General features: G+C 37.3%; 2 protein-coding genes, 1 long non-coding RNA gene and 1 pseudogene across 7 annotated transcripts in view; 2 read left to right on the forward strand and 2 right to left on the reverse strand.

The window, feature by feature from the left end:
- The first annotated feature begins 3151 nt into the window (after positions 1-3151).
- lrrc39 (leucine rich repeat containing 39) lies at positions 3152-10091 on the forward strand. 3 transcript variants are annotated; one of them, XM_052121580.1, is made up of 9 exons: positions 3152-3358; positions 3534-3702; positions 6936-7041; positions 7506-7662; positions 7828-7901; positions 7993-8138; positions 8251-8403; positions 9444-9586; positions 9723-10091. In XM_052121580.1, the coding sequence occupies exons 2-9, from the start codon at positions 3575-3577 to the stop codon at positions 9791-9793; spliced, it is 978 nt and encodes a 325-aa protein (XP_051977540.1). In that variant the 5' UTR covers positions 3152-3358; positions 3534-3574; the 3' UTR covers positions 9794-10091. The 3 variants fall into 3 exon arrangements, with proteins under 3 accessions (XP_051977540.1, XP_051977539.1, XP_051977537.1); XM_052121579.1 differs by having other exon boundaries at positions 3507-3702; positions 7765-7901; positions 9723-10090; XM_052121577.1 differs by having other exon boundaries at positions 7765-7901; positions 9723-10089.
- LOC127639528 (adenosine kinase-like) lies at positions 4098-5192 on the reverse strand (annotated as a pseudogene).
- Positions 10092-10244: 153 nt separating the features above from the next.
- The window catches only part of LOC127639524 (oxysterol-binding protein-related protein 1-like), a 28306-nt gene continuing 22084 nt past the window's right edge, over positions 10245-16466 (forward strand). Inside the window, exon 1 of one of the 3 annotated variants that reach the window (XM_052121573.1) lies at positions 10245-10359. In XM_052121573.1, coding sequence (XP_051977533.1) covers positions 10275-10359 — 85 coding nt within the window. In that variant the 5' untranslated portion in view covers positions 10245-10274. Of the gene's footprint in view, positions 10463-14741; positions 15113-16466 lie in introns of those variants that run through there. The other 2 variants (XM_052121575.1, XM_052121574.1) reach the window with 2 other exon arrangements.
- Positions 10672-12561, reverse strand: LOC127639529 (uncharacterized). Its single transcript, XR_007969971.1, has 3 exons — positions 11497-12561; positions 10929-11023; positions 10672-10860 (listed from the first exon to the last, which is right to left on the reverse strand). It is a non-coding gene; the product is annotated as an uncharacterized LOC127639529 (long non-coding RNA).

Below are 16466 nucleotides of genomic sequence, written 5' to 3' on the forward strand. Positions count from 1 at the left end.
TTGTGATTTCTGGATTTTTTTTTTTAGATTATGTCTCTCACAGTGGACATGCACCTACGATGACAATTTCAGACCCCTCCATGATTTCCAAGTGGGAGAACTTGCAAAATAGCAGGGTGTTCAAATACTTATTTTCCTCACTGTATATATATAGAGAGAGAGAGAGAGAGAGAGATATATATATATAGATATATATTTTAGTTCTTATCCAGTAAATAAACTGCTGGAAAAGTCAAAGACATTTACTGTGGGAACCCTGAATGTTGAACAGGACTGAGCAGCTTTAGAACCCTTTTAGGATTTATGATCCTTAGAAAGGTTAAATAGTCAGTGCGAGGTGGAGCCTTGTTTCTCATTCTCAAGCCGGATCAGAGTTTTAGACTGTTGCCTTTGCCACATCAATTTAGCACAAACTACGGTAAATGGGGTTTTAACTATTGACGTGCATAAGAACATGCAGGTAAGAATTTAATGCCATAATATATCAGAACACATTTCTTAAATGAATTTAAATCTCAGTTCAAAGTGATGCAGCAACAGGAATAAATGTACTAAAAACCTGAATTAAAAATGCAAATGTTGCCATGGATATTTTTATACTTTACAATTTGGTGCAACTAAAAAAGAAAAGTACAATTTAATACTTCTTTATTTTTTTTACTATTATTTTGAAAATGCACAATCTGGAGAAACAGAAAACCTTGATTTAATTCATGTTTTTTTGTTGTTGTTTATTTTCATTGAAATTATAAGTTCATTCTAGTTAATTTAGTCATTTTCATCTGACAATATTTTTTTTAAAAGGTAAAAGAAAAAGTAGTATATCTGTATTTGATTGTATTTATTTTTTTAACACAAAACAAAAAGATTATTAGTAGAGTAACTATTATTTTTTTATTACTTTAAATACAAATAAAAAAGTTACTCAAATTTGAAAAAGCATGCAAAAATATTAGTATAAGCCTATTTGTAGTAGTGGTTGGCCTATTATTATAATTAGCAGACAAACTTATTTAATCCAGTGTTGGAACTGACGGGAGGGGTCCTGAACCCCCCTAATGACCACTTAATTTAACCTTGTGTGGTCCCCTCTGGTGTTCATCAAACTAGAACACTATCCTACTAATACTGCAGCCAATATTACATCACTCAATTATTCTAATGACACTAACGACTATACGTTTCTTTCTAATTACATAAGAAAGACGAGAGACAGTGGAAGCGAACCCACGAAATGAACACCAAGAGGAAAATATCCAAGGAAGATGTACAGCGAAAAACCAGCACATCATCACTGATTCCCACACGCAGCTCAAACTGGATGACGAAGGAACTGAATAGCCAAAAATTAATCCCAGAGACTTCAGGCAGAAAGGAACAGCTCATCCATTATCAGACCATCCCGGACAGACACTTCTCCACCGAACGAGCGCATGAATTAATCAAGCAACTGGTAGATGCGAAACTTGAGGCAGTGGAATACAGCTGCGCATGCGCAGCAATTTCTAAAGCGCTGTCTGATTGCATTATAAAGGCTACGAGGAAGTTACTGTATGATCGATATAAACTGATTTGTTATGTGGCCATTGGCCAGCTGAAGGACTCGGTGGTTAATTGTTCAAGCAGAGCAGTATGGAGCCCAACTGCAGACACATTCACTGAATATATTTATAAAAACAGATCTTTATTTGCTTTTTGCATTCTGTTTGCAGTTTATAAAGAGTAAAAGATACAACGATTTTAAAAGTACTCTGAATTATTATATGTAAGTTTATTTTAATAGCACGTTTCATAAATCTAAGGATACCAAACACACATTTGCGTCACTATTTCTCGCCATGAGGAAGATTTTGAATATAAACAATTGCTCCCTATGAAGCCTTTCACAGACTGATCTCACAGCGATATCGGAAACAGTAGGTTGACTTTTCTTTAGCTAAAATCGGTCTTTTTGCTTGAAATTGAAAACACTGCCCCCAATGGCCAAAGCAGTAAGTGTTGTTGGGTGTATAGGCAAGTATGAGCTCCACTTTCCAGGTGAAATGTCCACAGAGGGGCGCCAAAAGCAAGTTGTGAAGCAAGTTTTTTTCAGCTATACAAGATGTAATAGTCAACAGGAATTTTTAGTTTAGGTGGTGAGGGAGCCTTTTACCCCTCACTTGGGGTAAATGGCAATTATGTAGATACTGGTCCAATAGTTATAGGGCACAATTTGTCAAATAATGCAAAATAAAAAATAAATAAAAACGAAGACAACAAGATGCTTTTTGAGTAACAAATTAAGATGATGCTTACTCAAAACAACAATTTCAGAAGAAAAAAAATAAAACAATTCCAGCTAATTTCAAAAGCATTTGCCATTTTTATTACATCTCAAGTATTCTATAAACAAACTAATCTCTGATACGGGGGAGGGGGGGGGGGCTTTTAATCCCAAACATTATACTTTCACTTACTGGACAGTAATTGGTGGGGGGATGCAACCTCTGAATCACGTTTGTCACTGATTATGCAACCACAGTTATTTCCTGGTAATTGTCATTCATTAATAAAAGAATCTTTCCTTGTCCACTGGCAAATGTCCTGTGTGAAAGGCTCCATAGGAATCCATTGTTTCTATTCCAAATCTTCCTCATGGAAAAAAAAAATGTTTTTGGTGTGAAACAGCCTTTACACTACAGTTTTCACTCTCTTTTTTAAGGGTTTTTAAGTGCATTATTAGGCTGTATGTTCTATGTGCATTTAAGATTATGTGGTCTTGTATTTGCCTTATTATCCCTTAATAAAAACCTTAAAATGTGTGTTGTCAAATGCATGTACACAAATGAAATATGATTTTTCCTTTATCAAAAGGATAGCAAAATAGCATTTCACAGTAAACAACCTTAAAAATGTACTACATATTTCATTAATACAGTAAGTGAAGTGAGATTAAAATTATTAATGGAAGACTTTAGCCTAAAAACTACAGCTGCCACCACTGTCACAAAATATAATCGTCCAAAGCCTCATTGTTAATCAGGTTAATATTTCTCCTCTATTCTTAAAAGCATGTCTGGAGCAGTGAGGTATGCGAAAGGGGGCAGCTGTTCTTATGCCAACTTTAACATGTGACCACACTATTCTCAGTGTTGTCACTGGTTAAATTTAGAATCTGGCCGGAGTTTCGGTTCTAGAAGGAAAACCAATGACAAACACTGTCCGGATAATTATTTCAAAGTAAATTCCTTCAACACATCACACTTACTGGAATTACACCATTGGTCCAGTGTGGTGAAAAAACGAATGCAACACAAATGGGTCTAACCTGGTAAAAACATGTTAGGGGCTGGAAGGACAATTTGAACCAATGAGAGTGGTAAGCACAAGCTAATTCATACCATTATTTTACCTTCTCAAAGTTGTCTTAACGTTTATTCACAGACTATAATATTAGGATTTGTGTATAACAGTCGAACAACAATGTGTTGACACTAATAGTGTTACTGTGCATGCATGATTTTGAGGGTATTACAATGAGTTTGCTGCCCTAGCACACTGTGTGAGAGGGGAGATTTGGGGTCTGTTTGTCATCATGACGGGGGTGGCTGTCTGCTGCGGGACGGTGAACTCTATCAAGGCACTGTGGGAAACCAGAATAAAGAAAAGCAAGGATGAACTGAAGAATGAGAGAGAGCAGAGAGACAGGGGAGCGGTGGGTAGGTATGTGCACTGCTGTCATGTATCCCATGGGTAGATAATGCAACTGTTCTCAGGGGGAAAACAATGCTAAATTTACATAATAAAATACAACTTATTTTTTCAAAAAAAGTTGTGCGTTTTCAATATTTCCTTTACATTTTAAAGCAGTATCAAGATATCATCAAGGTAAATTTGTTAAAAATACCACACCAGGAGAGATGCTGGTTTATGATTACTGCTCTTACAGTACAGGGGAGAGCAATACTCAAATTGCTTTAGTTAAAATAAATCCATACTTGCAACAAAGGAATTCTTTTGTAAATTGTTTTTCATAGGAAATACATCTCCATTATCTTATTAGGATGTGGGACTGTTAGAAATAGAGGCACAGAAGAATGCATGCAGTGAACAAGAGGAACAGAAAATAAAAAGTCAATTAAAAAAAGGTATTAGTCCTTTAAAACACTTAGGTGGCCATATATTCTGCTCTCTGAGTGGCCCATCAGTGGAAATCAGGCTTTTCTGGGAATGTACAGCCTGCATATCGAATAATGACGTTAGCAGAGTAATGTCCAGCACGGATGCACTGCTCAAAGGTCTTATCCTGCACCAGCTCAGATAGGAAACCTCCAACAAAGGCATCTCCAGCACCATTGGTGTCCACTATCTCACTCTGGTCGATCTTCAGGACAGGAAATATCTCTACCTTGTCACCTTTGGTCATCACAGTGCCTTCTTTGCCTTGGGTAAAGACAACAATCCGCTGCCTTTTCTTGTTCACCTTTGGTAAGCTTTGGGCCTTCTTAGCAAACTCCTCAATGTCTTCTGTCTCAAAGCCCTGTTCTCGCGCAAACGGCGCTGCCTCCGTTTCGTTGCCGAAAAGGATATCCACGTAGGGCATAACCTTCATCAGGGCCTCACTGAAGAACTCGCAAATGAATGGAGCTGACAGATTCAAGCAGAAGATCTTGTTGTTTTCAGAGGCGTGTTTGGCTACCTTTAGGATTGACTCCAAAGACACAGTCAGGAATAAACTTTGGCTTTTTAAACAAGCTTCCAGTTCTCCTCCAGGTCTAGGTGCTTTTCTTTCTTGTAGCAATTAGCTGCAGCGAGATTTGCAACAAGATACCTGTTGTTGCCAGTGATGCAGGCAGCACAGGTTCCCGTGGGCTCCTCGCTCTGCTCGTAGTAGTGGGCATCCACGTGGGCCTCCTCTGCCTTCTCTTTCAGGATCTTCCCGAACTTGTCCTCCCCGATGCAGCCGAAGAACGTAGCCACTTTGTGTGGCTCTTGGATCATCCACTGCGCAACCTTGATAGAATTCTGCGTGGCACCTCCGGCATGGTATTCAACCTTGAATTTCATGACTATCTCTTCAAACATTTCCTTGTGTTTGTCCTCTGCTAAAATCTGGTCATCTGGCTTGAGTCCATACTTGTCTAGAAAATCTTTGTCCACCACAGCACAGATGTCAAGCAAGGGATTTCCCATCCCAAAAAGGGCATTTTGACTGACTTATCAAAAAAATTGTGCATTGTTACAATATCAAAATAAATAGGACTCCCATTTTGTTTGTTGTTGATGATGAAGGCAGTGCGTCAAATCAAACTCCAAACAATACAACCCAGACTACATTAATATAGATGAAGGGTTTGGTATCCTGTTGAGTTTCCACTTGATGTCCAAAGTGAAATCTTGGTCCTGAACAACCAGTTCTCATGACAAGTTGTAAAATGAGATGGTGAAATTGGATACAATGCTTGTACAAAAACGTACGACTTTTACTCCCACAGAGAACAAAAAACGAACCAACGAACAATTTTATTTAGATTTTTGTTATTTTGAAACCATTTTACTTTTACGTTTCACCCCTAACCCCAACCTAACCATTAAATCGAAACTCTTACCCAAACTCTAAACCCAACCATGAACTTCTCATTTCATACCACAGATAAATAACACATAAGGCTTTGGAGCAATGCGAGGGAAGCATATTACAGGTTATTGACATAGATATCAGTCATTTGTATTACATAAATAAATATGAAATGAGTAACCAGATTAGTTTACTGACCTTTCCTTTCTTAAAGCGTTGGATTGGAGGTTAGTAAAAATTTTATGTCAGAATTGTATCAATTTGATATTCTGTTTGTTAATTAGTTGGTATATATGGAGATAAAAATCATACCTTTTCGCATGAGCCAAGTCGTACGATATATTACAATTTCGCCATCTTGTACAAATTAGAGTTGTCATGAAACTATAGCCGTTTTTCCACCGTTGGGCCAAACAGTTCTCCTTGCAAAACTGTAACATTACAATCCGGGCCAGTTGGCATGGTTACGGTTTCTTTTTGCACTGTGGTGCATTGAAATCAGGAGAATGTACAGTACGTAACAAATCCGTCTGTTCTCAACCGCGTGAGAGACAAACATTGGTGCGAGTGCACTATGGAGGATGATCGAACGTTCCAGATTTTAGGACTGCTTTTTTCCCCTGGTTTTACTCTGCTAATACACAGGAAAGACACGGCCCATGTCGCAAAAAGGAAAACAAAGAGAAATGGAGGTTTACCATAATTTTGGAGGGTTTGTGTATGCCACCGGACACGAACATGCAGAAAGGTAAAAGTTCCCAATCTAGCTAAAAAGGATGTTTATTGACAAAATATTATATAGGTATTTTATGAAAATACTAAATGCCAATATATTGATGCTTTTTGAGTTTTAATGAGCTGGTAATGACTTCCCTGATGAAAAAGGCATGTAGAAAAATAAATGTAGGCTACAATACTAGTTAAACCATCGTCATACAATCATGAAGACACACTAAACATACACAATTTTTTATTAACTTCTCCCAAATATTAGCAAACTTTGCAGGCTAGGAACAACTAAGTGTTACAAGTAACCCTGGCATTAGCAAATTGACAACCGTGAGTTGCCAAGTTCTAAAGACATTCCACCAGCACAGTTGAGAATGGGTACGGTTAGTTAACCGTACCAAGAACGGTTTGTAATTGTGCCATGCCGAACTGTGCTCAAGAGGAAATGCTACTTTAATGGTACCGTGCTGAGAACCGTTTGGCCCGATAGCAGCTTATGATTGTCCTGAGGTGAAACCAGTTGAGAACTTAAGAACCACCTTTTTAAAGCACTTCATTAATTGTGTTTTCGTCTTTAAATAAATCCCTGTTGACAGATCTATTTAGCATGTAGAAAGACTTTTTTATTAATTCGATATCTTTGATGCAGGCTGACAGGTGCCTGGGAGGATCGTATCACTTTGGCCAAGTTAAAGGAAAAAGTGGTGACCGAGGAAGGACGTATCATCTTTCGGATTGAAAAGGAGGAGTGGAAGGTACTGTGTGATTTGTACTTTGTGAGTTCCACGAATTTACATTGAAGTTACTGATTGACCTATTTGGGTGTTTCAGTAAATGATGCTGATATCTAGAGGAGGGTGCATTGTGGGCATTATAATACAGACAAAGACCCAGTACAAAATCCTCTTGATGTGGACTTAATGCATCCCTTAACGTGCATAAGATAGTAGAGTGTCCCATTTGTCATTTTAGGTTTCAACAGGGTGTACACAAGTGCTCCATTTGTAGCCACTATGCACCCAATATAAGCCCTTTTACAGAGTGTAGACCCAAAGGAGAACTGCAAGGACTTGGGACTTGGGATTGGTCTAGATTCTGGAACTTACACATGAAAGAGCTAACACTTCTGGCCAATGGCAATTATCTATTATCACTATTGTACTATATTTTTTTATTGAGCATTTGGTGCTCACTGTTGCCATCTTGTCTCTTGCCGCAGACTCTTCCCGCAGCTCTAGTCCAGCTCACGCAAATCCAAGAATGGCAATTACACCGAACAGGACTTCAGAAAATTCCACGATTCATCTCAAGCTTTGAGAATCTCATAGTCTTGGACTTGTCTCGTAACTCAGTCACAGAGATTCCCAAAGAGATTGGTCAGTAAAAAATGGGAGGCATCTACACAAACCATTCAGCTTGACCTTTTTAAAATAACTTCATGTTATAGTAACTTACAGACATTCTCTTATAACTAACAGGTAAACTAACAAGGTTACGGGAGCTGTTGTTGAGCTATAACAGAGTGTGTTTTGTACCAGAAGATATCGGCCACTGTGAAAATCTAGAAAAACTGGAATTGGCAATGAATCAAGATTTAGATGAGCTGCCAGTCCAGGTATCATTAAACATCTATATTTATATATTATATATATTTAATACACTCCAAATGTCAACAAATTTGAAAATCAACAAATGTGTTTCCTTAGCTCAGCAATCTAAAGAAGTTGTATCACCTGGACCTCTCCATGAACCAGTTCACCACCATTCCAGACTGTGTGGTCAACCTTCCTTCACTGGAGTGGCTAGACATGGGAAGCAACAGGTTGGAGAGTTTGCCAGATGACATTCATAGGTACAGTTCTACACCAACAACAAGTCACACTACTTTAACACATTGGTCAGTGCACCATTAATAAAATTTGGTCGTGGATCTAACGCCTGTTTCTCTCCATGTTTTGATCTAGAATGGAGAAACTTCACACCCTGTGGCTCCCAAGAAATGAACTAGAATACCTGCCAGACAATATCAGCCGCATGCAAAGCCTGGATACTCTAGTTCTGAGCAAAAATAAACTACGAGACATCCCTCCGCTTATGGAGGGCATGAGTAACCTCAGGTAAGTAGTTAATCTATGATTTGAAATGCCTTACGTATGTCTCAAGCGCAAGCAATAAGAAGCTTTGCAAAAGCAAAACAATAATTACATAGGAGTGACTTCGGCACAGTTTCTTCTTCGGCACAGTACTGTACATAAATGCAAGTAATTCCAAAGGGTTAACATACTTTTTTTGCCACTGTACATGCGCTACACGGATGCCTTTTACCGCAGCACCTCACTGTTCTTTCAGTGTCTTGCACAGAAGCGCCATGTTTTTGTAGACTCCAGGTCAAGGCTTGGGTATACTCCGTTTTGTCCGTGCCATTACCTTTCGTGCACGGTCGAGCATTAACCCTCTCAAAGTATACTCTTTTGACGCATTTGACGCAACTACTGCTTTGTGATACTCTTTAGTAGTCAACAACAGGCACATGTGCCAACAAAGCGCAAAGATGAAGACTATTTGTGTGTCTAGAAAAACCGGTATGCAAGTGGACAGTCTGGTGTACTGTGCTGATGATGAAATTTGCATATGCACACTGTGCACAAGATGTCGCGACACACGGAAAACCAAACTATACTTTGGCCTTTAGGTTAAAAGTAATGTCAACTTTTAAAAGCGCATCACAAATGGTAAATGGTCTGCACTTATATAGCGCCTTTTTAACCTTAACGTATTCTAAGCACTTTACACTGTGACACATTCACCCATTCATACGCACATTCATACACCAATGATGGCAGAGCTGCCATGCAAGGTGTTAGCCTGCCATTGGGAGCAACTTGGGGTTCAGTGTCTTGCCCAAGAACACTTCGGCATGTGGAGTTGTGTGGGCCGGGATTCAAACCACCAATCCTGCAATTAGTGGCCAACCCGCTCTACCAACTCAGCCACAGCCACCCCGACAAGACACCTGCATTCTTTTATATGCATTGAGCTGCACCTAGGCTTTTTATGTCGCAAGGACGTGCAACAATAAGAAGGATTTGACCATTTTTACTATATTACGATTATTGATGGGATTACGATTACTAAGCTTAAAATGCTCTTTTGGCAGGTTTGTGAATTTCCGAGACAATCCTTTGACGTACGACGTCACACTGCCCGATTTAAAAGAGGATGTGGCCGAAGAAGATAATGACAGGGAGATGTACGGTCGCGAGTTCATGCACTGCTACATCCAAGAGTCCCGGAAAAGAGGTTATGCTGTGATCAATATGTACTGTGTACACAACTGGTAGAACTTTAATAAAAAATTGCTTAAATAAAACAGAACTAGAACTGAAGTATTCAGACCATGTTACTGACCAACTTTTGCATTAAATATGTATTTCAGGATCCCAAACTTTCATGTCAGTACTAAGTGTGATGATGGATGCTGTGCCAGAGATAGCATCGTCTTTGTGAATTGCTTGCTGGCTACTTTCTGCTCCTCTGCCTTCAAAGGGCTTGGCCTGATCTTCTGGTTCATCAAGCCAAGTGTTGTCCCACACACCCTGTGAAGAGTCCTCTGTGCTTCTCTTGTCTTTTAAATGGACTTAGAAAATGTTTTGTTCTCTGTGCAGTTGGTTGGATTTGACTTTTCTGCTTTGTGCTTCTGCTTGTTTGTCATAACTAATGTTTGTGGATGGGTTCAAATAAAATAAATCCATAAACAGTGATCAAATAAATAGGATCATACATGTTCTGCAGAGCACTGCTGGCTATTATGTGCTTTGCCTTGTCTATGCAACCTACTGATTGTTTTAAGAAGGCAGTTCAAATACATCTCTGTTCTGACTGGTTGTGGGAACGGCAGTTAGTAACACATTCTCCTATGACACGTCCCTGCTTGTGTAATACTTCAGGCTGGATTCAAAGCCTCTTAGCTGGAGCTAAAACTCTCCCCATGTCAATTAGAAGCTTACATAGACGTTCGATTTGTTCCCGGTCTTCAACTGACATAAAACCGCAAGGATGTGAAGAGGAAACAGGTACGAATAAGATTAACAAAACAATGAGATGTAACAAGATGCGTGAATTGACGGTCTCAAAAGCAGAGGCAACTTAGACTTGTCCTCCACCATCCGGATTGAGGTGAGTAATCACGCCACCACGAGGACCTACTAAGTAGTGGGAATTGGGTATTCCAAACTGGCAGAAAAGGGGATTTAAAAAAGAAGAAGGAAAAAAAGAAGCTCACTCACTTAAATCCAGGTGCTGAATATCTACCTTAAAAAAAACACAACAAATGGATATTAAAACTAATTTCCAGAGGAAATTTTATTTGAGGGAACGATCAGCTTTATTTGAATGACATCACACCTTAAACCGAGTACTGGACCTTTCCACAAGTAATTTTTTTTAAATGTTCTACTGCTTTGAGAGTTCAGGTGAATCCAATGGTACAATGTTCCTTCCCCAGCACCAAACTCTATATAACATCTGTTTGGGATGAGCAGTTCCAAAGCTTCCATGTTTCCGAGAATCAAGGCCTGTTAAACAGGATATTATGACATTTCTTGACATGTATGTATAGTTTGGTAGCTCTGCAGCATGTTACCTGTTGCTTGAGGTGTTTAAAGGCAGAATCTCCATTCTTTGGATCATTTAAAGGCTCATGTGAAATTATGTTTTCAACACCTTTGGTGTGCAGACCTGGGGAAACAGAATACAGTACATTATTGTAGAGCGGAGGAGGGCGGGGCCGGGCTGGAACAACGCACACCCGGTCCCCAATCAGCCTGATGGGGGCGCGCGAGGTATAAAGGCATTTATACATTATAATTACCCTCATGACAACATCACAATTTTCATTAAGGGCATTTATACCATATATCAGGTATGACTGATATATTGATTTAATTGATGCCGATAGTTGCTTTTTTGCAACAAAGTAGTATAGGGCTTTACAATAGCAAAGTCAATAATAAATAAGATAGCCTATGTTAAATGTGTGTATATATATATATATATATATATATATATATATGCTGGCTTGGTCCCTGTTATATAAGCATAAATTTTCACCCCATAGATATTTAATTTGTAATATATTATTTAAAAATAAATATTTATTTAGGCATAACACAATTCTATCAATTATTACATCAAGAAGGCATGTTGCTTACTTATTCTGAGTTTCTAGATGTCCATAAAATCCCAGTGACACCAAGGGAGTTTTCTATTGTCCTGGATGTGATTCCCATAGGGAACCACATAACCTTTAATTCAGTCTGACAGACTCATTCAGCCAATGTGTTAATTACTGATGCGTGATTAGCAGCTATACGTTTCTATTAATAATATGAAATTGTATTCTGCGTTGTTTATTATTAAAATACCTGTTTGTCCTCATGACAATAGGATTACTTAGCATAACTGTTTCTAGCCTAAACAGTATCTGTCACAGTGAAACTGCCTGTCTGAAATCAGCCATAATACCAGTGCCAAAACAGACCAACACCAGTTGCCCCATTTACTATAGACCGGTGCCTCTCACGGCTATCACAGCAAAGTGCTTTGAAAGACTGGTTTTAAAGCACAACAAATCCACCCTGGACCAGGACGCCAACAGAGCAAATAGATCCACAGAGAATGCCATCACCACTGCGGCTCTCCATGGGCTGGTTTGAGTATTTCTGTAACTGCTGCACAATGAAGCTACGGCCTACGGCCAATACTTTTCAAAATACTTTTTTATATTATATTTATGTATCTTTTTAACTCTGGCGCGCCTCCCATTTTGTACTAATTATCTACAAATAAAATGCATACCCTACTATTAAGCATCATTTTATTCTCACTAGCCCAGCAAACTAGGTTGAAAAGTGGTTTTATTCATGTTTAGGGTCCAGCGGACAGGGTAGGCCTATTCGTTTTTTCTCACTGTTTTCACACTACAGGAACATGACACTTAAGCAAACAGCTGTAAATAAATTCACCACTTAAGAAAATGTGTAAGCTTTATAGTTTGACCAATTAGCCTGGTGTTTACGGGGACAGTACGCGTGTATCCATACAGAAGAGGAAAACATTGACATGTTTAAGTATTTTTACTGGCATACAGCGTTTGCCTGTTCCCCGCTGAAGATTTTTCCTTTTCTAACAACCATCTTGCAGTATCGTTTCTTTCTCACAACATTAAAAGCACATCTTCCAGGTGAAGGCTCTGACACGCCGATTGCTTTGGACTACTCCTTGTGATGACGCAACTTTGTGACGTCGGCGAGAAATTTCAAAATAAAAGACATGTGAACGGTCGTCATGAAATTATTAAAAACGTAACACGTATTATTAAAGGGGTCATGACATGGGTTTTTTTTATTGTATTATTATGTTCCCTTAGGTGCAATTATAGTATTAATATATTTTTTTTTAAGAAAAACTTTTAAAATCTAGTGATTTATGACCTTTTCCCACCCTGTTTCTCATCCTCTGATTCAAACAGTCTGTTTTGGGGGCGTTTTCCATTTAAGACTTCAGTGTTAACGCCCACTGTTATGATTGGCTAACGTCAGTGCCTATGTATCAATTATTGACGCCCCAGCCAGAACAATATGCAAGTAAACTAAGTAAAAACACTGTGATTATTCATAATGAATGAAATTGCGCTTTAAAAAGTAGTTTAAAGTTTAAAATAGATTACTTACAGTTTGCGTCGTCGTTGTTCCCAGAATAGTCGGCACGGACTTATCTTTGAGCAACAGTTTTCTGGCAAAGCCAGCATCATATTGAGATTTGTTCTCAAAACAGTCATCCTTAAAATGTACAGAACAAACGCTTAAGTTAACACTGCCGTGACTGGGACGTCACTGCATCCATAAACTGCAAATAAACTGCATCCATTTTTCCCTGACGTCTGGATCTTTCGGCAGCTTATTCAGAGGTTTTGTTTGACCACAGCCAGGAACAGCACATCTGTGTGGCATCGTATTTTCCTGTGCACAAGTAGTCTCTGTCAGAGCTCGCTGTCCATCGACTGAACACTTGTGAGGCGCACGGCGATACGAAATGAGCGTAGTCTTGCGCTTAAAGCGTAGTTATCTTGTGCTGGAGGCGGTCATATGCAAACGCTGTTACGTCACTTCTAACCGTCACGTCACTTCTAACCATGAATCCAGAACGAGCTGTATTTTGAGCTTGATTAAATAAATGATTCGTTTAGAATGGGGAGGACGTCTTAAAATATTAAACTTGCAGGACGTTTTAATGATACAAAGACCTCTTATATACCAAAAGATCAAGGCAAATTTGGTTTCTCATGTCATGACCCCTTTAATGTAGCAATTGAATAAATATAGTAATTTATTATTAAATTGATTTATTTATTATTAGTAGTATTATTATAAACATAGGTGATATTAATAATAATAATAATAATTATTATTATTATTATTATTATTGTTATATTTATTTATATTTATACTTTAATGTATTTATTATTATTATTCTTAACATAAATACTATTACTACTACTACTAATAATAAAAGTAGTTATATTATTACTTTAATGTATTTATTATTATTATTGTTGATGTTTTTGTTGTTGTTATAATAATTATTATATTATTTTAGAACTAATCGGAAATAACTGGTAATTGACACATAGATCTTCTTTGTAGTACAATTTCTTTCACAATACAAAATAAGTGCTGTGGCTGCACCATGGCACAGTGATGGTATTAGACGGTAAAAACACTGATACATACCATGATCCTGAATGATTATCATTTTCATTAGAAAAGGTTCCTACATGGACTCCCAGGTACACGTCCATTAAAAAAAACAAAAAAACAAAAAAAAAAAACAACTACTTTTGCCATATTACATTTCCAAAAACTACTACCATGGTCTTTTTTGGTAGACCTTGGAATCATCTGAGATGTGAATTCAGTGTGAAACCAACGCCTTCCTGATTTATTTAATAATAATAATAATAATAATAATAATAATAATAATAATAATAAACGAAATAAAAATAAAGTTTTAGAAATTTAGCACAATTATTATTATTATCATTACAAGAGGTACAACTTCTCTAGGCATGGCCTACTCTTTTTAATAAACCTTATTTTTATTTATTTTTTTATCAGGTGGAAAGTATTTCTTAAATAACCAGTTCATTTTTGGCTCTAAAATAGCCTTTATTACATTTATTTATTTATTTCGTCTTTTTCCTTGTACTACTTGTTTTTTTATAATAATAATAATATTAATATCTATACTAGTATATTATTATTATTGTTGTTGTTGTTGTTGTTGTTGTTGTTGTTGTTGTTATTATTATTTTTATTATAGATATTATAATCGAATGGCTCTTATCGTGGCTGTTTAATGTTGTTTTCAAGACCGGAAGTGTATCGTCATTATATGTGTTGTCGATCAGCTGTTCATTTACATACTGCCGTATGATGTTATTTTGTGTTTGTTTTGACTTTACGAGCAGCAGCACGCGCACAATCTAGTTGCAGAACAGATTAAAAGATGCACGACTGTTTGTAAAGAACTTTGCACTATTAGGAAAGACCGAGTTAGTGTGAGTTACTCAAACAAGAAGAGTGCAAGACTTAAAAGCACCACACGCTCTCTCAATTCTGTGATAAAGCACAATTTGTGAAAATGTTCTTTTCATTTTTCATTTTTTGAATCGTATTTCTTAAAATGTCTGGACGCGTTCTGAATCAGGAATGGTGGAGTGTCTCGCGGAACTTCCAGTCATGCTTTAACTAAACTTACCAGAAATAGGTACGTTTCTCATTTACCACTAATACAATGGTCACTGTTTAATATATAGTTGTAAGTATATAAGTTATATCTTTAAACATAAAAGCAAGTTTAAAGGACTTTGGAAAAGTGCCTTGATTACGTATTTTATTAATAATGTATAATAATATATAATTATGTTTATAATAGGCTAATGCATAATTTCTAACATACATTAATGTGTATACCCTTGCATAACACATTTCTCACATAAATGTTTTAATATCTTTGACTGCAGCTCATTGCTAAATTCTTAGGCAGAGGTGAGAAGTGATAAAACCACATCCTGGTGACAGGATTTCACATGACAACAGTTAAGAGTCAATGTAAAGGAAACATTTAGATCCTGTGAGACTAGAGAAATTTCACTTTGGTTTATTTTTAAAATCTCATTGATTTGCTGAAAGTTGCTTCTCCATGGGATCTTTACCAGATGAACGTTATGATGCAACCAAATGGAGACCGGTTGCTCAAATTGGGTCATTATTGTGGTGTTATGCTCAGACAAATTATTTGTCCCATGACTTCAGAGGTTTAGAAAGTCACATGACGGTTAAGTATTTTTGCACAGTCAACCTTACTGAAAAGTCTTTGTTCTTTATTTTTTGGCCATTTATACCCATTATGGGCATATATAGCACAACACTTGCAGATCTTTGTGTATAACTTGTTATATTTAATGGAAATTGATTTGCATTTCAATTGATTCTCCATCATCAAGTGTCAGTGTTTGGAATTTGATGAATGCATTACATTTGGCTGGAAATACTAGTGCACATTGTAGATCATACCATTTTGTTACAGGATTAGAATATGAAGAATTGTAGATTTAGGAGTACTTTTAAAAATAATACAAACCAGCACTGTGTTCGGAGAAAGTGCTCGAGAGAAACATAGTACGTCAAACGTGTTTCCAATGAATTTATATGTTTTGTATTTGTTTTACTTCAGTTCTGATGTAGGTCTTGTTTGAATCTTACACCCTTCATGTTTCTTTAGCGTATTAGCCTACATTCACACAAAGACAGCTTTATGGTGTTGGTGTACAGCTAACATGGTTCTTGTCTGTGACTTAAAAGTGACTTATCGTTGTTAATCTGCATACCAAGACATTTTTCCTGCTCGTTTTGTTCTGAAATAGGCACTTTCTTTACAGAAACATCCTTGTTGTATTTCATATTGAACTGTAGTTTATAGTGCTGTTCTATTAATGTCTTGTTTATGAGATCATCACAGAAATGTCATGTTTATCAGCGCTGTGTCATGTGTCGTCTATGTCTTGCTGGAGGTAATTTTCCTCCAATCCAAACAAGGGAATCACAAGATGGCAATTTCA

This window comes from Xyrauchen texanus, chromosome 48, assembly GCF_025860055.1.
Source record: "Xyrauchen texanus isolate HMW12.3.18 chromosome 48, RBS_HiC_50CHRs, whole genome shotgun sequence".
Taxonomy (NCBI): domain Eukaryota; kingdom Metazoa; phylum Chordata; class Actinopteri; order Cypriniformes; family Catostomidae; genus Xyrauchen; species Xyrauchen texanus.

Bases quoted from the DNA above. Each gene is read 5' to 3' on its own strand.
- lrrc39 (XM_052121579.1), top strand. From the start codon at position 3,575: ATGACGGGGGTGGCTGTCTGCTGCGGGACGGTGAACTCTATCAAGGCA. The intron at 8,139-8,250 runs GTACAGTTCTAC...GTTTTGATCTAG, and splicing joins TTGCCAGATGACATTCATAG to AATGGAGAAACTTCACACCC. The intron at 9,587-9,722 runs GTTATGCTGTGA...TATGTATTTCAG, and splicing joins CCAAGAGTCCCGGAAAAGAG to GATCCCAAACTTTCATGTCA.